Here is a 22,073-nt window from a genome sequence, read left to right as displayed (position 1 = left end):
AGAAAGACAGGAAGAAAGAGAGAAAGCAGAAAGAAAGAGAGAGGTCAGCCATGGCTATGTGGCGAGAGGGGGGAAGGGAGAGAGAGAAGGAGGGCTAGATATGAGAGTAAGAAAGGTGAGGGTTTAAGAGAGCAAAGAGGGGCCAAGCAGCTCCTTTTATAGTGGGCTGGGCTACCTTGTTGTTGTCAAGTAACTGTGAGTCAGAGCATACTTGGCTATGGTCAGGTAACTGTGTGAGCTTGGGGCTTTGTCTGTGTGACTGATAGTCACAGAACTATGGAGTTGTGGGCTCTGTGGTGTCAGGCACCTGTCTCTGGGAACATGGCTCACTGTTATGTCCCTCATAGAGTTTTCTACTTGGTCTCCAGAGCAAGCCTTGTTCAACCAAAACAGGCTGCCTTTCACAGCCCCACAGTATGCTTTGACTCATTTCCCCATTTCCTCTGCCCTAACATCCATACCTATAAGACCTCTAGTACCACTGTTATATTCTTTATTTTTACAAGTTTAACTCATTTTAGATTCCACATATAAGGGATATGGTGTAGGACTTGCCTTTCTATGCTTGATTTATTTCACTTAGGATAATGTCCTACAGGTACAGTTATGTTGTGCTAAATGGTAGTATTCCATTATGTACCTACAGTATTTTTATATTTCTATACAGAATAATGTCAATAAGAATGACTCCTATTGGGGGAGGGCTAGACTGTAGGCAAGTAAATCACCACAGACAAATAGGGCTATTTCTGGTATAACTGACTAATAAGTACCTTGATTTGCTGGTGGTGTAGTCAGAGACGTGTTCTTTTGTAAGAAATGGTCTCTGTAGTGTATTTTACACTCATCTTTATTTTTTTCTCCCATGGAAATGCAGAATAAAAACGTTAAATATGTGGACCTTGGAGGATCTTATGTTGGGCCAACCCAGAATCGTATCTTACGATTGGCCAAAGAGCTAGGATTGGAGACCTATAAAGTTAATGAAGTTGAGCGGCTGATACACTTTGTAAAGGTAAGGCGAATACGATTCCTGCGATATATTGATATTTTTACCATTGTTTACATGTCAGTTAACATTATTCTTCTTCTCTGGAAGTTGGTATAAAAGTGGCTCAATAACCAAATTCATTCCTTTTGTGGAAATTCCACTGATCCCCATCCCTCCATGATTTATCTGCATGTATTCTGTTTCTGTTTCCTAGGATCCTTTGTAACCTGTGGTTTCCTCCTCCATACCTACTCACACGTCATGATCTATGAGTCTTTTCTTCTTTTTCATTGGACTAACCAGGGTTAACTCTTATCTCTTCATTGTAATTTCTTTCAAGTCAATCCCAACATCTGTGTGTAGCTCAAATTGCTGAGGGCTTGAGAAATGGGTGGTGTTTGGAAAGCAGAAATTCTTGCAGCTTTAAAACAAATAGCTGACACCCTATTAACCCACAGAGAAAAGCGCCCCTAAGGAGGGTTCACACTGACGACACCTCTCTGTGGTTTCCAGTTCTCCCGTGCCTCTTCATGTCTCATAACTCCCTATTCCTTTGCTTTCCCAGAATTCTCACTTTGATCCCAAAGCCATGGATAATCTGTGAGAAGCAAAGAATCCTTTCTTCTAGGCCTCATTGCGAATTCTCACAGAAGAACTAATAGGAGGCTTTATCTATGGACTTTGTGTTTGGGGAGGGGTTTGGTTTGATTGAGACAGGGTCTAATTATGTAGCCTAGCCTTATCCTGGACTTAGGATCCTTCTCTTTTTTCCTCCAGAGTGTGATGAGATTACAAGTGTGAGCCACTACACCTGCTCTGGTAGAGGTTTAATTATATCCTTCCTCTTTTCCTCAGTTGCTCCCACAGATAGAAGGAAGCAATAGAAACTTATTGTCCCAGGGTAAAAAAAAAATCACTCACTGAGAAAATGGAAGAAAGAGGAGCTGAGAGAGTAGCTTGGGAGTATAGCACTTGCTAAGCATTTTTGAGGCCCTAGGTATACAAACACATCCTAAGCATGTATGACACTCTGTTCACAAGTACATGCTAAGCATGCATGAGGCCCTAGGTTTGGTCCACAGCATCATCCAAAATTAAACCAAAACAACAAAAAGAAGAAACTACTGACAGTTTTGATTTGTATAACAATGTAATGTCCTTATATTTTTGATTCTATTAAGCACACATAACATACCATACATTGTGAATCATTTATTAATATAGAAATGAAGCAGGTACTTGATATGATGCAATGCAGTATTGTTTTATAAGCCTTTCCTTTTGTTTCTATTGAAAATGATTCATATGAATTAGAAATGAAAATACAACATGGTGATGGTATGATTTGCTTAACAAAGGCAGACCCCAGTAAACTTCTTTATTGGGTTCTTTGCTTTTTAAATGTGTTGTAAAACTGACCAATTTTTAAAAAATGTCTTCATTATTCTACCTGTGTGACTTGCAGAAATTGAATTGTTGTGGCACCAAGATCTATTCGATTTCTCCAGTTGACAAAAGAGATGCTCAGAGCTTACACTTGCTGTTCTCTGCGTCTTGCAGGAGCTTGGTCACTTCAGAGCTATGTCTAGGAGGCTTTATTTCATTATGGTGGGCTTACAAATGTATTAAGCCCCTTGCTTAAGAAAGAATTCTTCCATCTATCAACTGTGGACATGATATTGCCCTTAAATTGTTTTTCATGCTGGAAACCGAAAGTGCTTCTTTCTTAGACTATCCTATTAACCTATGTTCAAGCACGAAAATATAAATAATGATGCAGTGTCCTAGAATTAATACAGGCCAAAAAAATACATATGCCATTATTCTCTTCATGAAATTTAAAGTAAGTATTATTGTTTTGTAATTATTACAAAAGTAAAGCAAGCCAGCTGTAAAAATGTAATTAGAAAGTATGAGTACAGAGAAAGTTGTATTAAAAAAGAAATGCTCCATTATCTTTTCTTGAAAATAAAATCACATTCTCAAATAGCCTATTGCTTCCTAGATTTTTGTAGTCCAGGACTGCTGTTGTCTGACCTCTGCTGGCGGAAACTGGCAATATCTGTGAATTTTAAAGTGTGGCATGCATATGCATAAGGATATATGTTTGGGATACTAACTTAATCACAAATTAATTCTCACTAGTGAGAGAAACTGAACCATTAGTGACACGGAAGTTCTGCAGTGTGGACAAGGGGCCACGCTGACCTCTTAGTGGTTGCAGTCACCGAGGACCTACATGATGATAAAACAACTCGGTACTCAGCCCCCAATTAAATCTTGTTCCCTATTTTGCACTTTCCATGCCTTTGGCCATGTAACACGTTTTATATTTTTAAGTTGCAAAAACATAAAATCTCAGATTGCCATGACTGCTTCTGAGATTATTAGCAGCGATCATTCTTCTCCTATATGTCCAAGATGAAAAACTTCCTTAAAAGAGGATGACTCCCACAATCAGGAATTCTCTAGTACTTATAGGATAAATGATCAGCTGGAAGATTGGTTTCTTCCTTTTTAATAGTTTTTTATTCTTCTCTCATACATTACATTCTGACCTCAGTTTCCCCTCCCTCCTCTCTCCCCAGTCTGTTCTCACATCTCCCATCTTCCATCTCCCCCATATCTAATCCTCCATTTCCTTTCAGAAAAAAGGAAGACCTTCCAGGGATATCAGCCAAATATTACATATCAAGTTACAATAAGACTAGGCACATACGTACATATTAAGGCTAGGCAAGGGAACCCAATAGGAAGGAAAGGAAAGCAGTCAAAAGAGTCAGAGATGGTTCTCAAGAGCCAATGGTTCTCTTCTTGCTTTCTCCCTCACTCCTGGTGTGATGAACAGGCCTATGTACTGTCTAGATATATTCTCTCTAAACTGTGTGTACCTAAACTGTGGTATTCTTTTAGAGTTACTATAGATTTGTTTTATGATGATTAAAATGTGATTTTGTCAAAAGTGGCTTTACATTAAAAGAAGTAATGCCAATGTTACTGACATCAGTGGAAAAAAGGTTATTTCAGCTCAAATTTATATAATTTACAAGGTGTTTTTAAGTAGAGTATGTCATAATGAAACCCATTATTTGTATAATTAATAAATATTACAAAATTAACAAAGTTATTGATGTAGTCATTAGTTCTTAGCAATTATTGTTAATAATCTACTGATATTCTGATAATAATTTCTTAGGGTATCATTCAGAAGATAGCTGTCTAGATGGCTTGGAAATGACCATTTTCCCTTTAAATTACCACAATTTAAAAGAAAAATATAATAGAACCCTTTTTTAGGGAGACCTGCTCTATTTTGGACTTCTGCCTCATTCTCTATCACTGAGGACATGTCTTAATTTGCACAGATAGGAGATTGCTTTGTTATTTGGTTGTTGCTCTTTTGAATTCCTACTTTGAAGATTTTGGAGAGGATTTTGAGGCTACTAGTAAATGAAATTTCTCTGTTTCAGAGGTTTTCAAGTGTATGAGAACTGAAACTAAATTTAAATACCCATAAAACCACTTTAGGACTGAAAGCTGATCTAACAAGTAATTGATGTAAAGATGTAATGCGACTTAATATTAAAAGTAAAATGTCATACTGGTACTTGTTTCTAGGCTTCCATTAAGGAGGGAAACTGAACAAAAAGGTACATTGGGATTGACTTGCTTGTCTATGGACAGAAGCAAATTCACTATCAAAGTCTATTTTTGTGTTGTTCTTCAATGCTACTGAACCACATGACTGGGGAGACTTCTCAATATTGAATTATGTGTTTGTTTCTGTTATAACTGTGGTTATCTAAACAATCCTAGGGTTTAAGGGAGAACTTGGCACAGTCCCTCAGTCTTGTTGACAACTCCAAAATCCACTTGAAAACTTGGTACGTGAAAATTATGTAAAGACAGAGAGGGCACAGTGTAGATCTCCCTCCTTTATTCACTCTTGGTGAAATTCCTCAACTGTCTCTTGGGATTGGAAAATGGCAAAAGAATTAGAGTAGGAATATTGAGAGATAAAATATTCAAATTTAACAAATAGAAATTGTCCTGCTGTATATCGGACTTGTATATAGCATCACCCTGGAGTCAGTAGGCTGGAAGTGTCATGTTGTATCCAGTTTCTTGATTTTCCATTCTCCATAACTGTATACACAGTAATATTAAGCCAAGGAAGTCTGGATTAAGTTCCAATGTGCACATACTTTTCTCTTCATGACAGAAGGCTTCAGGGGCAAGTTACATGAACTCTTTATTTTACCCAGGTATAGCTGATCTTTTTTTATGAACCTTACACATGCCAAGTCTATTGGCCCTAAAACTCTGTGAAATTTGAGGTGGGCTCAATGAACAATTCTTCTCTTTCTATTCCAACCTGACTCCATTCACAGCTCAGTCATGGGAAAGAAGTATGGCTTGCCATCATGGAAGATTTTTTTTTTTTTTTTGGTAAGGAAATTGTGGGGAATAGTAATTTCCTCTGTAGCAAGTGGAACCCATTTATCTAGTGATCATTCTGAAGTTTTTGCTGTTATTATGGAAACTAAAATGCTGTGTTCAGTAGAGAACACAGGCTGCTCTTAAGTATGTAACAAGTTGCTGATAATTATGCCTTAGGTGGTGGAATTAGAGTACCAGTGTGGGATATGAGATAAATTCCTTCTAGTCTTGCAAGGATTCTGTTTAGAACTTCATATAAAATTAGATCAGTGAACATATTCTTTATGTACATACATACATGCATAAGCTTAATAGTGACTAGAGTTGTGGAGAACCAAGAATCATTTTTAAATTATGCTTGAGATGTAAAGTAGGTAATTCGAAGTAATTGGTGATGATAGTGATGTTTCCTAAGAGAGATGGAGGTGGGACTTTTGTTTTGTGTAGAGGCTTATGTATTTGTACTGAATATGGACTAATGAATCCAAGTACAGCTCTCCCAAAGATGGTAGATAATAAGTTGCCCTGGCAGCCTGTGGTACAAAGAAGTGACAGGAAGTACAAGATGACTTCAAGTGTGTTACTATATTTTGCCAAACACTTTGTACTGGCAGCCTATAGAAGGATTTAGAAATGGGTTCCCAGGCTGTTTGCTGTATGACCTGTGTCTTTCATTTAGCTTCTGATGCTACCTTATAAGGATATAAAGTTTAAAGAGACTGGGTGGAACATACCAAAATTTTGTTATTTTATTTTATTCTGCAGGATAGGGGGAGGGGCTTTCTGCTATTTGTTTCTGATCTCTGGCACTCACTTTCCTTCCTATGAAACCTTTCTTTTTACCTAGTGGGAAAATCATGCTTAATATCCTCCTTTTCAGTTATGCGGGATACCAAAGGAGAAAACCAATCAGTAGTCTTATAGAACTGTAATGCCTATGAACCACATCTATGACTAGAATGTCAAGATATCCTCCAAAGGTGCAATAGTGGCATTTGTATCCTGAAGGTAACTAGCAGGTGTCTAATTGGCTTTAAGGCCTGCTCAATGGGCCTTAATATCAATGACTGACACTGTAAACCTAGCCTAGTACTCATGGCTGCTGACACTGTGGACCTTAGAGGAGAACCTACTATCACCATTTTCACAATCCAGTATAATTTCTAAGTGCATTCTAAATACTTATCATTATATCAAAAGCCAATGTAGCTTTCACCTCTCATCTCTCAATTCAGTTTGTGTCTCTTCCATTAAATTCAATGGCATGGATGTCATTCCCAGTTGCAAAAGGGACTCAGTTCTCAGACTATTTCTCTGTGCTTTCTTGCCTTCTCCCTTTCTTCATTTCTTTGCTTAATTTTTCTTCTTTAATTTCCCATTTGTGTATCTATTGGTAGCATGAATTCATCTCCCTACCCATCTTCCTATCATGTAGAGACTAGTACAGAGGCTTACAATACTATATAATGAAATGTATGGTGTTTTTCAAACACAGTCTTTGTCATGTAAGGGGATATGTTGCTTTCTTTTTTTAATCACTCATTTTTTTTCCATCAAGACCTCATGTCATGTTTATTTTTAAAACTGTAATTAGGCACAGGCTTTAGTGAGTGATTTGTGAAAAGAAGTTGGGTCGCTGTTTGCAGCAGATCTTTGTGCCCCTCACATGTCTAGGCAGCAGTCTCCTGGGTTACATAGCCATTAACAATAACCAGGCTACTTCTAACCAGACTTGGTGTTTACACTCTCTAGATCCCAAAGCAGCTCTCTAAAGCAAAATATCAAAGGCTCCTATGTTGGTATTACTAGGTGACAGAATTTCCCCAGTCTCCTTTCTCTGTCTGTCTGTCTGTCTGTCTGTCTGTCTGTCTATGCTCATTTTCTCTCTGTCTATCTCTGTTTCTGTCAGTCTTTCTGTGTGTGTTCTCTAGCCCCCTTGACATTGTCAGCATCATTAATTATCACCAATGTGTTGTGGCCGGCCAGCGGCTCACATGTCTGGGTTCTAGTCTGGAAAGGCATCTTGGAATCTGCAAGAGAAGAGGGGGGACTAGGCTGCGCGATAAAGATGGAACCAAGACAACCAGTCTGATCAAGGTTCAATTTTACTATTTCTGACACTCGGTTATGAAGCAGGGGAGGGGGCCCTTTCCCACCAAATCATCCTGGAGTAAAGTTTCAGGTGACCACCTGTTTGACTCCAGAACAGCAAGGTGGCAGGCAGCGGCAGTGGGAGTGGCAGAATGATAGGGCGGCAAGCTCCGCCCCATGCTCTCTTCTAGCTAACACTGAAACCTGAGCAAACAGGTTTCAGGCTGGGGAGGTTACACCAATGAACTTCTGAGTCATCTTACCATCTTGCACTTTTCTCTTTAAAGTGTTTATTTTTCTGTGTGTGTTCATATGCATGTGTGTGCAGGTGCCCACAAAAGAGGACATCTGATCCTCTGGAATTACCAGTGGTTGTCAGCTGCCTATTGAAGGTGTTGGGAGCTAAACTCCTCTGCAACAGCAATATGTGATTTTAACCTCTAAGCCTGAAAAATATACTTTTCTAATTCTTGTCCTCTAGTATTAGACACCAGTAAGATCAAGATTTTCAAATTCTTTTTACAAGTAAACCAGGCCAGTGAATTTCATCCTAAAAATATTTTCACAAGCTCCTTGGACACCACCTGGGAGTTGATGCTTTATATCCAGTCTTCCTTCCTCTGTTTTCTGAGTTATGAATAGGCTAGGAGATTAGCATTTGACTACAGCTAAACTCATATGTCCAGACTAAAGCAATCACAGGAAAAAAAAACAACAACAACAACAACAACAACAAAAAACCCAAAAAACAAATGTTTTTTTCTGGTTGTATTAACTTCTAAATTTCCTTCCACTTTGCTTTGATTTCTTTAGACTAGAATAGAATATGGTTATGATTAGTTCAATTGAGAATTTTTCCTTAGGTTACCCAGGGAAATCATTGCTGATATACTTATGGAGCTAAGCTCAGAACACAGAAATACATTCATTTTAATTTCTTTTTGTCATATATAAATATATACATCTATATATGATGAGTTGCAGATAACATAAATTTGTATTTGTTGTATATATATATATAATGAGTGATATATACATATACATATATTATTATTATTATTATTATTATTATTATTATTATTATTATTATAGCTCAAAACTGTCTTGTCTAGTCAAAATAAAATCTGTTCATATAAAGTTTCCTAGAAGTCTTAATAACAGGTCAAAAGAAAATCTGAAGTAGATTTTGATAATATATCTAAAATAGTGCTAGAGAAAGGCTTAGTGAAGAACACAGGCTGCTTTTCCTGAGGAAATGGGCTTGACTCTCAGCATCCACATCATGGCTCACAGCTGTCTGAACTATTTCTTGGGGATCTGAATCATTCTTCTGTCTTCTGTGGACACAAGGCAAGTACGTGATATAGACATAAATGAAAGCAAAACACCAGTACACATGAAATTTTGAAATTCTTTTTCAGTTACAATTACAACATTTCCTTTCCTCTCTCCAAATTCTCCCACATGCCCCTCCTGACTATCCTTCAAATTCATGGCCTCTTTTTCACTAATTGTTATTGCATAAAGTATTAAAAACTAATAATACTTCTTATTGCATCACTATCCTTAAAAATATGTCAGTTTGCTGGGCAGTGGTGGTGCACACCTTTAATTCCAGCACTTGGGAGGCAGAGGCAGGCAGATTTCTGAGTTCGAGGCCAGCCTGGTCTACAAACTGAGTTCCAGGACAGCTAGGGATGTACAGAGAAACCCTGTCTCAGAAGAAAATATATATATATATATATATCAATTTATAATCTTAGTTTTTAATGTAGCTAATATAGAGTATTAGTAATGCTATATTATGCATGGTTTTTTGTAACAACCTTTGTAGAAACTGACATTTAGTTGTTTTATAATATATACTATTCAAATTAATCACACATGATATTCTCACCATGTGTCTAATGGCTACCAGATGAGAAAGCAGTTGCCTGAAGTGTCAGTGTAGTCCACATACTTTCTTAAAATATTACAAATCCATCTTTAAAAACTGAAAGAATCACTATAAATCCTAGTACTCAGAACATAGGCCTTCCTTATAATACATTGCAAATTGACTTCACTTATGCTGCAGCTGCAGATATATGCCATCACAAAAAGCTTGGAAATAAATAAAAAAGAAATTGCTTATACACCATTGGCTTCCTAATGGAAGCTTGGAATTTACTTTGGGAAAGATCTCTTATATGCACAAGGTGATAGTATATCCCTATGACCTTGGTACGTGTGAGCAAGATGGAACTAAAAGAGGGTGAAGTAACCAGGGAGACAACTGTAAATGAAGGTTTTGAATGTTTCCCTAAACATCAGAAGACTGGAGAAATTGAAGAGAAAAACTTTATGGCAAGCATTCAAAGCTTTCACATAGGGTCCATATATATGTTTTAAGAAAATAGAAATCTTTTAATCATTTCTTCATAACTGATATTTACTTGCATTTGTCATGAAAGCATGAAGTTTACAAACTTGATACTTTCTTTGGCTTACTAATTAGATGCAGATCTAAAGGTAATTTTTTTTTCCAGTGGCCAACATGTTCAGGAACTTTTTTTCTTTTCAATTTTTTATTAGATATTTTTTCATTTACATTTCAAATGCTATCCCGAAAGTCTCCTATACCCTCCCCCGCACCCTGCTCCACTACCCACCCTCTCCTACTTCTTGGCCCTGGCGTTCCCCTGTACTGAGGCATATAAAGTTTGCAAGACCAAGGGGCCTCTCTTCCCAATGATGGCCAACTAGGCCATCTTCTGCTACATATGAAGCTAGAGACACAAGCTCTGGGGGTACTGGTTAGTTCATATTGTTGTTCCACCTATAGGGTTGCAGACCCCTTCAGCTCCTTGGGTACTTTCTCTAGCTCCTCCATTGGGGACCCTGTGTTCCATCCAATAGATGACCATGAGCATCCACTTCTATATTTGCCAGGCACTAGCATAGCCTCACAAGAGACAGCTATATCAGGGTCCTTTCAGCAAAATCTTGCTGCCATACGCAATAGTGTCTGTGTTTGGTGCTGATTATGGGATGGATCCCGGGGTGGGGTAGTCTCTGAATGGTCTATCCTTTCATCTTAGCTCTAAACTTTGTCTCTGTAACTCCTTCCATGGGTATTTTCTTCCCCATTCTAAGGAGGGACAAAGTATCCACACTTTGGTCTTCCTTCTTCTCGAGTTTCATGTGTTTTGCAAATTGTATCTTGGCTATTCTGAGTTTCTGGGCTAATATCCACTTATCAGTGAGTGCATATCATGTGAGTTCTTTTGTGATTGGGTTTCTCACTCAGGATGATACCCTCCAGATCCATCAATTTGCCTAAGAACTTCATAAATACATTGTTATTAATAGCTGAGTAGTACTCCATTATATAAATGTACCACATTTTCTGTATCCATTCCTCAGTTGAGGCACATCTGGGTTCTTTACAGCTTCTGGCTATTACAAATAAGGCTGCTACAAACATAGTGGAGCATGTGTCTTTATTACCAGTTATAACATCTGGGTGTATGCCCAGGAGAGTTATTGCTGGATCTTCCCGTAGTACTATGTCCAATTTTCTGAGAAACCACCTGACTGATTTCCAGAGTGGTTGTACAAGCTTGAAATCCCACCAACAATGGAGGAGTGTTCCTCTTTCTCCACATCCTTGCCAGCATCTGCTGTCACCTGAATTTTTGATCTTAGCCATTCTGACTGTCATGAAGTGGAATTTCAGGGTTGTTTTGATTTGCATTTCCCTGATGATTAAGGATGTTGAACATTTTTTCAGGTGCTTCTCAGCCATTCGGTATTCCTCAGTTGAGAATTCTTTGTTTAGCTCTGAACCCCATTTTTAATGGGGTTATTTGATTTTCTGGAGTCCAGCTTCTTGAGTTCTTTGTATATATTGGAAATTAGACCTCTATCATATTTAGGATTGGTGAAAATCCTTTCCCAATCAGTTGGTGGCCTTTTTGTCTTATTTACAGTGTCTTTTGCCTTACAGAAGCTTTGCAATTTTATTAGGTCTCATTTGTTGATTCTTGACCTTACAGCACAAGCCATTGGTGTTCTGTTCAGGAATTTTTCTAGGGTCGATATTTTAACGTATGCAATAGTATATCCCTGACTTTGACCAACTCAGGAGATAACAGAATAGGACTAAGGTGCTCTCTGTGGTGATTGCCTTCAATATGACCTTAGGAGAGGTCAATAAGTAAAGAGTACAAAAGGTGGGTGCCCTTGTCACCCATTTCTTCCTTCAGTATGTTTGCTGTGTCAACAATCATGTGTGAAAATGCTGCAGAGAGACAAAGATCTCTGTACTGCTGGTCTTTACTGTTTCCTCCTTTTCAAGTTGGCAAATGTTAAGATCAGGTGCTCAAGATACCTTCTTACCATGTGCACACTAGAAAAAAATACCACAATACCTAAATACCTATAACATAGGCTACTGCATAAAAGCAAGTGTGAACTTAACAGTTGTTGAAGCTTCCATTCAAAATTGAATATAATAAATGAAATACCTGGCATCTTTTTTCAGATTTTGCTATTTGCAAAATCTAAGCATTATATATGCCTTAAATATTTAAAGGTCCCATGGTTAGTATCAACTATTCTTTCAAATGAGTGCATTGGAGCATAAAGCATTTATGTGACCTAGTCCAGATCTCCAAGCTTAAGTAAGTGATAGAAAGGTATTCAACATGATATTATAGAGCTTAAGGCATGTATCCACTAAGGATTCATGAGGTCAAGAGTTGGTGGAAACTTTACAAGATTATGCCTAGTAGGAGATGTATCACTGAGTTGTAGGAAAGCTACTCTTTGAAGAGTTTAAAGTAGTTCTCACAGAAACTTGTGTCATTCCCTTGTCTAAGAGACAAGAATGGGACCAGAGAAATTGCTCAACATGTAATGCCAAGTCTGACTATCTGGTTTCCATTCCCAAGACAAACATGGTAGAGGGAGGGAATCCACTCCTGCAAATTGACCTCCACACACTTAACACTGTGGCATGAGTGCACATATACACGCCTGCACAGGCACACGTACACACACACACACACACACACACACACACACACACACACACACAGACAGTGTAATAATGGACCCAAACTGGCTACTCCCTATACTCTTTGCCTTTCTTTCTCTTCCTGTGATTTCTCCCTCCTCACATGACTCTTGCTTGATACTATTGTCATTTCACAGGTTGTGAGAGGTGGCTCAGAAGAGCTGAGAAAATGTCTATACAATATTCCTGACTATTCAAAACTATAAGAAAAATTAACCTTTTCTTCTTCATAAAATAACCCCGAGGTATTTTGTTATAGCAACAAATAAGACACATACACAATATTAAGCCGTCACATTCCATACCCAACCTGGGAACTTAAAAGATATTAAAGCTACTAATTTCAATAAGAGTTCTGGATCTCTGGATCTCTGTGTCACATGAGACAAACATAGGATATACATGTATCTTAGGTGGGATATACATATATCTTAGGTAGTTTATACATGTCTTATGTTCAGGTTTCTACTACAAAGCATAAACATACAGTTGGAGGTTGGAGGAGGCACTGTTTTACATATATTATTTTTTGGCAGCAGGAAGATAATAAAACCATATACTTAAGATATATCTTTGTGGAGTAGCTGTTTGGCTTTGAAGAATGCCTCTGATACTGAGTGACATTGATTCTTTGGATTAGAAAGGATATGAGCCCATCTTTAAATTAAAAAAAAAAAAAAAAAACAGCTTGCTTTTAAGCTGCCTCTTCCTTCTGAGGTCAGAATAGCTATGCTGCTTCTATTTTGAGGACCTCATCTTTTTCCCTGATTAGTTCAGAGTCTTGTTGACATCTTGCCTATGTGTCCAGGCCAGAGCTAAAGTTCCTTGATTATATAACTCTAGGAGAAAAACCAGTAAAAAAATATAGTTATTAGTAGAATGAATAAAATTTGATCTTTATCATAACCTTAAAGTGCCTAAATGTTATTCCCCTATCAACTTCCTGACTAGCCATTTTTACTATTATGTTTTAAACAGCATTTTGCAGTGTTGTGGAGGGTGATTACAAATTTATAATTCTTCTGCTTCAGTGTAGAGAGTAGGATTGCAGGCATGGACTGAAAATTGTGTTTAAGTCACAGCTTTAATTTTTACTGTTACTCTTTCATTTTTAAAAGATTAGTATTTATTTATTTATTTATTTATTTATTTATTTATTTATTTATTTTGCTTTTTCAAGACTTGGTTTCTCTACATGGTTCTGGGACTCACCATGCAAACCTCAAACTCATAGACATACACCTGCCTCTGCTTCCTGAATGCTTGTATTAAAGACATGCATGACTACACCCAACTCAAGATTAATGTTTTTTAATTATGTGCATGTATGTGTGTGTATGTGTATTTGTATGTGCATATAAATACAGGTGCTTGTAGAAGCCAGAAAAGACTTTTGGATCCTGTCTTAGTTAGAGTTTCATGGCTGTGAAAAGACACCAAGACCATGGCAACTCTTATTTAATTGGGGCTAGCTTACATTTTCAGAAGTTTAATCCATTATTTATCATGGTGACCAGTACGGCAACATTCAGATAGATGTGCTGGAGAAGGATCTGAGAGCTCTACACACTGATCTGACTGCAGCCAGGGGAGACTACTATGTAGGTGCTGACCACCAAACCTTGTTTCTATAGGAGATGTGTATGTGCTCTTAATTGCTGATCCAAATTCCTGGCCCCTATTTACTCATTTTTAACACAGAATTTTAATAAAAAGCCCAGGATGACATTTAATTTGATATGTAGCCTGTAGTGGTTCCAGATTTATAGTCTCTTGCCTCATCCTAACAAGTATTGAGATTAAAGGTGTGCACCACCACACCCAGCTTCACTTTGCTCTTTTGTGTGCCAGGTTTATTCTTATCTCCTGGACTTTGCACTTTGAAAATGAATAAAGGTGGCTGACCAGTCTTGCTCCAGTGGAGGAGATGGGGGTCCCATGTCCCATTCCCTTTGAATCTAGGAGGATTCTGTTACTGCTTTAACCAGAAGGACTTGACAAATGTGATACTGTTCTAATTTGGGCACAGCCTTAGGAAAATGGCATGTTTCACTTCTTTGTAGAATACTCAAAACTCAGAACCCTGAATTATACATATCATGGGAAATGTCCAAATAGTCTGAAAGTATTAAGCTAGGAAGGCTACACATGGATACCAAAATTATCTATTCCAGTTTAATAAAGCTTTTCAGCATTTTGTATCATATTATTAGCATCAGGATTGAAGCTATCCTGTATGTTCAAGCTGAGCCTAGATTCCAAGAGTCTAGCCATACCACTATGTGACAAGGCTTCACACACAAGAATCACTCAGCTGTGCCCAGTGAACCCACACAGAAACTGTGAACCATAATTAAATCAAGCTTTTAAAGACAGTTAATTGTGGGGCTATTTCTCTATGTAGCAATGGCCTAAACATACTTGTTACTTCCTCCACTTGGAAAGGCATTCCTTAGCCATCCTAAGAAGTACCCTCCTCTACCCTAGCTGGTATTTTTGTATCCTCAAGTTATCATGTGTGTGTGTGTAAGCATGTGTGTGTGTGTGTCTGTGTGTGTGTGCGTGTGTGTGTGTATATATATATATATATATATATACACACACATATTTATATATCATGTCATATGTGTGTATGAATATATGTGTGTGAATATATCTTACATATATGTGTGTGTGTGTGTGTAAGTATGTATATATCTTACACACACACACACACACACACACACACACACACACACACACCAGTTTACCCCACATCTTCAGGTGTGGAAGTGTTGAAGGCTTGGCTCCAAGTTGATGATTCTATTTTTTCAGGTAGTGGAAAACTTAGGAAGTAGAGTCTAGCTGAAGGAAGTGATTCTCTAGAGGTATACCCTAGAAAGATAAACTTTGTCTTCAGATTTCCATCCACACTGTGCACACATTTCTGCTTCCTAGACAATATGAAATGAGCAGTTTTCTTTAGCTATTGTGCTCCATCTCACCACAAGCCCAGAAGCAATGGAGCTAGCCAACCATGGGCTAAAAACTCTGAAACTATGAGTCAAACCATCTTTCTACCTTAAAACAGTTTCTTGTATTTTTCACAGTGAGAAAAGGTGACTAACATGTTGCCTCTGCTTTATTGTTTTGTCATTAGATGACATTTTTTAAAGCTTAAAACAGGAGCCTGGAGAGTTGGCTCAGCAATTAAGCAAAAGTGTTTGCTGCTCTTACAGAGGACTTAGATTCTCTCAATTCAAAACTACCTGTGTTTCTGGTTTCACGGGATATATCGCCCTCTTCTGGCTTCTGTGGGTACTCACTGCATACATGTGGTGCACATACACATAAATTAAAGTAGATAAACTTAAAAATAAAAAGCTTGAAGTTATATTTTATACATATTTGTGTTTTACCTTCTCTTTCATGGCACAAGTTCCAATATGTAAGAATATAAATATATATCTTATATTATATACTAATATAATATATTAGATCTATAATTATTAATATAAACATGTTATATATAACATTGTTATATTAAATGTTAATATAATTAATATAGTAATATATTAATGTGTTTATATTAGAAATATATAATATATATTTATTTTGTACATGTGTATATATGTATGTATGTATCCACTTATATGTTTCTCTTTTCTTTTTAGAAAAATATTAATTTATGTGTGTGTAGATGTGTGAATTTGTGGGTGCAGATACATCAGTATGGAGGTAGAGATAAGAGGGCATTTCTGAAGTCAGTTCTTTTTTTTCTGTCAATGGTCTCTAGAAATCAAACTGAGACTTAATAAGCCAAGTGCCCTTACCCACTGAGCAATCTAACCACCTTTTACATTTTGTTTGTTTTAATATTTATTTCATTATTTTTTGAGAATATTATATGGTATTGTTTTCATATAATTTCCACCCACACTCTCTCCCTCCAACTCTTTCCATATCCTCTTCCCCTTACTCCCTGTCAAATTCATGCCCTCTTCTTTAATTATTGTTGTTATATGTGTTAATGTATGTGTATATGCATGTGTATCCATGAATAGAACCTGATGATTCAATTTAGTGTTCTTCCCATGTACCTATGTTTAGCACTGATGACTTGGAGTTGGATAAGTATCAGAGGTCTTGTCCCTGGAGAGACTGATTTTCCCACTTTTTGCAGCCATTAACTGTAGTTATTCATCTAAGAATCAGGCTTTCTGAAGTTTTCTCCATATGTTTCGAGATGTCAACTGAAATTGTCATTATGTGCATTGTGCTCAGGCAGCACTTGCATCAGAACAAAATTCTTAGTAGTCTTTATGTAATTGCTTCTTGCAGAGATAACAGGGGAAAAAGTATCCCTGTCTTCCTCTCTGTGAATCTGTTCGTTTCAGAGCATGATTAGGCAGATGCCTTTGGTGACAACTACAATATTCAAGTCACAAAAAAATCTAGTACATCTATTATGATGTCAAAAACTAGGAAGGTTTTTCAGCTTAACATTTGTAGTAAAGTTTCTATATAAATCTCACAAGTGAATGCTATCTTGTATATTTTAGTTACAAATAAATTGCAAATACACAGGTAAGCAAAATGTATCAAACTGCCCTGTCCTCATGGAATTTTCATGTTACCTGAGAAAGGCACACAATTAACTAATAAAAAGTATAAAAATTTATTAGATGGCACTAAAAAATTATGATGTGATTGGTGATATGCCTAGCATATTCAAGACTCTGAATTCTAATTTCTAGCACTTCTGAAAGAAAAATGTTAAAAAATAAATTAAAAAAAAAGAAAAAAGAAAGAAAAGTCTTATATATAATAAAAATGGTATAAATTACATTCTTAATTTTTGTACCAAAAATTCACATGCTTGCCTGGGGATTGTTTCTTTTTTAAGTTGCCTCTTAGTTTGATAACTCTTAAGTCTGATGAGCCTTTGACTTGATTTTCAAGTGTATTTTTGAGTTAAAATTCAGTTATGCACAAACTACTAAATTATGAAAATGACTTTGGCTTTTATATTTATTTTCCCATGGCAAGACTTAGTAATTTCTAATGAGGATTTGAAATTTTCAGCCAGGTCTTAAAAATGCCCATAAACATAAAATAATACTGTATTAAAACAGCTGTAATAAACAAATATGTGTGTGTGCCTGTGTGCACGTGTGGGTTATATATGAATTATAAGGCAACAGAGACTGGAGAATGTGGGGGAGTATAAGAGGAATATGCCACTAAGTAGGGAAGTCAGAGAGGACCTCTCCAAGTTGTTAACATTTCAAACAAACTTTAAGAAGGTATGCTTGTTAGGACAAAAAAAAAAAGTTCCAGCCAGAGGGGATGAATGACAAAATTGAAGCCTGAAGCCTGGAGTCTGGCATGTAACAATCTTTGTGAACAATAAGAACCTTGTGTCCTTAGAGAAGAGACGTCAAGAAAGCATAAGGAGAAAAACAATTGTTTGCTTCTAAGACCACTCTCGAGCAAAACAAAACAGAGTAAACAAAAAAGCCAGCTGTCGTCTGTACAGTTTTCACTGGTGTAAACCCTTCATGGCTGATGGTGCACTTCTCATCTCTGACAGAGCATAATTGTTTCTTATGAGCATGCACAGGTTTTCACACTTTGATATGAGGTCAGAGTCATGAGAGCTGGATAATGGAGAGCCCAGTCAGTTGGTGTGAAAATATTAATCATTTGAAATAAGGGATTTGAACATGTAAGGATACCAGCATCCACAGAGAGTTCTAGAACTAATCGCCTGTAGTTACCCATGATAAATGTAAATACCAACTGATTTGATAGTGACTGTTCCTTTGAAACAGTGGTGTTTTAAAAAGCACGAACGTCAGTCAAAAGTGTTCCTTTAGTGAGCAATTTTTAATATTCCTGAAAAATTTTTTTCCATATAAGCGGATATCTCCAAGACATTCTTCTTATCTTGGTCCAGAGTTTCCCTCCATGAGTCACAGTGTCATTTCTAGATTTTTCCAGCATAATTTCTCTAATAATACTCAGCATGATCTGTCCTGTGCCTTTCTTATTGTCTCAACAAGTAAATGTCACTTCAATCAACACAATTTCCAGACTAACAATTTATGATCATAGAAGCAAAGTGCCTGTGAGAGCCAAGCAGACATTTCTTTCTGTGACAGATGCACCCTCTGACATATAGATATAATTTTCAGGCATTAAGCTACCTAGGGGGAATCTTCTGACTCATTAAGGTAAATTTTAGTTTGTGCCTCTAAAAGAAGTCCACATATCTCCTTAACATTTCTCTCTGTGTATTCATCTCTCTGTTTCTGTCTACCTCTGTTTCCGTCTTTCTTTCTGTTCCTCCCTTCTCTGTATGTGTGTGTGTGTTCTCTAATCCCCTTGACATTGTCAGCATCATTAATTATCAACAATGAACTTCTGAGTCTTTTTTTTTTAATTTTTTTACTACGTATTTTCCTCAGTTACATTTCCAATGCTATCCCAAAAGTCCCCCACCCCCTCCCCACCCCCCACTCCCCTACCCACTCATTCCCATTTTTTGGCCCCGGAGTTCCCCTATACTGGGGCATATAAAGTTTGCCTGTTCAATGGGCCTCTCTTTCCAGTGGCCGACTAGGCCATCTTTTGATACATATGCAGCTAGAGTCAAGAGCTCCGGGGTACTGGTTAGTTCATAATGTTGTACCTACAGGGTTGCAGATCTCTTTAGCTCCTTGGATACTTTCTCTAGTTCCTCCATTGGGGGCCCTGTGATCCATCCAATAGTTGACTTCTTGCCATGTTATTTGTACTTTTGTGCCTTTATGTCTCCATCTAAAAAGATGTAATACTATTACTTTTTTTTTAATTAGGTATTTTCCTCATTTACATTTTCAATGCTATCCCAAAGGTCCCCCATACCCACCCACCCCCAATCCCCTACCCACCCACTCCCCCTTTTTGGCCCTGGCGTTCCCCTGTACTGGGGCATATAAAGTTTGCAAGTCCAATGGGTCTCTCTTTGCAGTGATGGCCGACTAGGCCATCCTTTGATACATATGCAGCTAAAGACAAGAGCTCCTGGGTACTGGTTAGTTCATATTGTTGTTCCACCTATAGGGTTGCAGTTCCCTATAGCTCCTTGGGTAATTTCTCTAGCTCCTCCATTAGGGGCCGTGTGACCCATCCAATAGCTGACTGTGATCATCCACTTCTGTGTTTGCTAGGCCCCGGCATAGTCTCACAAGAAAGAATACAGTTTAAGAGAAAATACTGAGTAATATTGTCACCAGCAAAACTAGTGAGGGATCCTGAAGATTTTATGGTTATCGTAATAGGAAGGATAGTTCTTTTGGTTTTCTGTGAAGTGCATTTTTTCATTAAAGCATTTATTTTTAAGTGTGTGTATATGTTTTTTCTAGGCAGAGTTTTAGATATTGTGATTGTGCAACCTTTTATTTAAGCCAACATTTCACCTATACATTCCAAATGTTGCTAATTATTTGTCTCTAATTTTTGAAAAGCACATTTTCCTGGGCCAGAACACTCATGTTGCTTAATATATTAGGGATATTTTAAAAATTACATAGTCTAACCAAGGGAGTGGTATTTACTGAAATATTTTAGATGCCTATGCCATTTGATCAAATAAAGACTTAAGTGTCTGCAAATGAAAAGAGTGAAAAGTCAGCACAGATAAGTGGTTTGTAGCTGTGAACATTATTCTCCTTTGGAAACAGTCTCTTGGCATTAGCATTCTGCCCTGGTAGTTTGCTACGTGATAGGGCTAGAAGTGGCTGATTCAAGCATCAAAAGGATTCAGAGTATCCTTGGGAACACAATTTTTTCTTTGAAGTCAACAATCTAATTTGGGAGACTTCTTCTTGTGGAATCCAGACTTGCCTTCATCAGCAGGTGCATTCAAAACAGATATGGAAGGAAAAGAAGACAAATGATAAATTCTTTTGAGTTACAGTTTTTAGCCTTCTACTTTAAACATTTACTCTTTCAAGAAAAATTAAATTTGGGAGTTGGTGATGAAGGTCATATCCAAGAACACCCACACATTAGGCAAGTGCTTTCCTTTTGAGGCATATTCCCAGTCCTGAGAAATTAACTGTGTTCACAAAGCAATCATGCTGCTGCCTTTGATGCTAAAGAATGCCTCCTCTTCTGAATTACTACTCAACTAATCATTTGTCTCCCTCCCACCAATCCCTGTGCCTGATGCTTATCAATCATCAATTGCATCTATTGTACTCTTGTGGGAGCACTGTGCGAGGATACAGATTATTGGTTCCTTCCTTTAAGTGGCTGGAGATAGAAAAGAGATAATACAATATCCATACAATAATATCAAAATTGCATGGGAAAATATGGCTGGGTATTCAGAACAAACAAGAGTTTTAGATGCCTTTTCATGAAACTGAATCTTATGATCTGGGCCTAGCAAGTTTCTTTAACTATCACTGGAAATTAGAAGAGAGTATTAGCCAAAAGGTTCCATGAAGATGCCTCACTAAGATCAGGCAAGATGCCTGACCAAACACAAAGTCAACCACTTTTTTCGACAACCACCTTCTTTTGGCCACCTGGAAAATAAAGTTCAGGAGTTTGGATTTTTTTCGAAAGAGCAAATCAACCTTTCTGTTGGAGAAGAAAGGAGAGTAGGGCTACCTCCTTTCCATGCCTTGAATATTATTGTATCCATTCTTTGATCTCAGGATACCTACTACGAGGCTCTGCCTAATGGGAGCACCCTTCTTCACTATAGTCATATAATTCCCCATTTCAATAGTCACATGTTAACCCCTCAGTAACATCTTCTATGACCACCTCATTTAAAGTTGCAACCATCCCCAAGCTGCCAGTGCTTCCTGTTTATCCTCCCTACTCTGTCTGCTTAGCATTGTTCCCTCTCCAATCCACTACATGCTTTTCTTACTGTCCTTTTGCTTCATTTATTTCTTGTACACCTACTAAAATCTCTACTTGCTAAAGACAGGAGGTTTTCTGTATATACACTTGTTAAACACTGCCAGGTACCTGGGAAGTGCCTGTTGAATGAATAAAGAAGTTGGTGTGACAACCATTTGAAGATGAGTTAGACTGTACTTTGGATGGAAAAGGAAAAAGAATTGCAAAAATGATTTGGGCAGTCTTTCAACTGATCATTAGCTCCTGCCTTGCATGTAAGAATATGAAATGATTATTGGAATCAATGCTTACTGGATGCAGTGCCTCCAGAAACCTTCTGTAAATCAGCTGAGATGTTGCTTGTAGAGACAACACCTGAAGTCTATTACTATTATAGGAAGTTTATTGTATTTCCACCATGCATCCAGGAAGCTCACTGATACAGAAAAAGAAGAACTCACAAATCATAGGTTACATTCTTATCCTAACACATGAAATTCAACATACGGAGTTCATACAACGGTGGACAAGTTATCAAACCCACTCTAGGAACTGATCTCCAAATGGAACATTCTATTCACATACTCTGTGCCTTGTTGTGAAGATTAA

The 22,073-nt window shown here is 37.4% G+C and overlaps 1 protein-coding gene across 1 annotated transcript in view; it reads left to right on the top strand.

The window, feature by feature from the left end:
* Maob (monoamine oxidase B) overlaps positions 1-22,073 on the top strand; it is a 108,086-nt gene that overhangs the window by 47,974 nt on the left and 38,039 nt on the right. The window contains exon 3 of the mRNA NM_172778.2: positions 878-1,015. Coding sequence (NP_766366.2) covers positions 878-1,015 — 138 coding nt within the window. The remainder of the gene's footprint in view (positions 1-877; positions 1,016-22,073) is intronic.

Source organism: Mus musculus, chromosome X (assembly GCF_000001635.26).
Source record: "Mus musculus strain C57BL/6J chromosome X, GRCm38.p6 C57BL/6J".
In the NCBI taxonomy this organism is placed as follows: Eukaryota; Metazoa; Chordata; class Mammalia; order Rodentia; family Muridae; genus Mus; species Mus musculus.
This window is presented reverse-complemented; position numbering and strand designations above follow the sequence as displayed.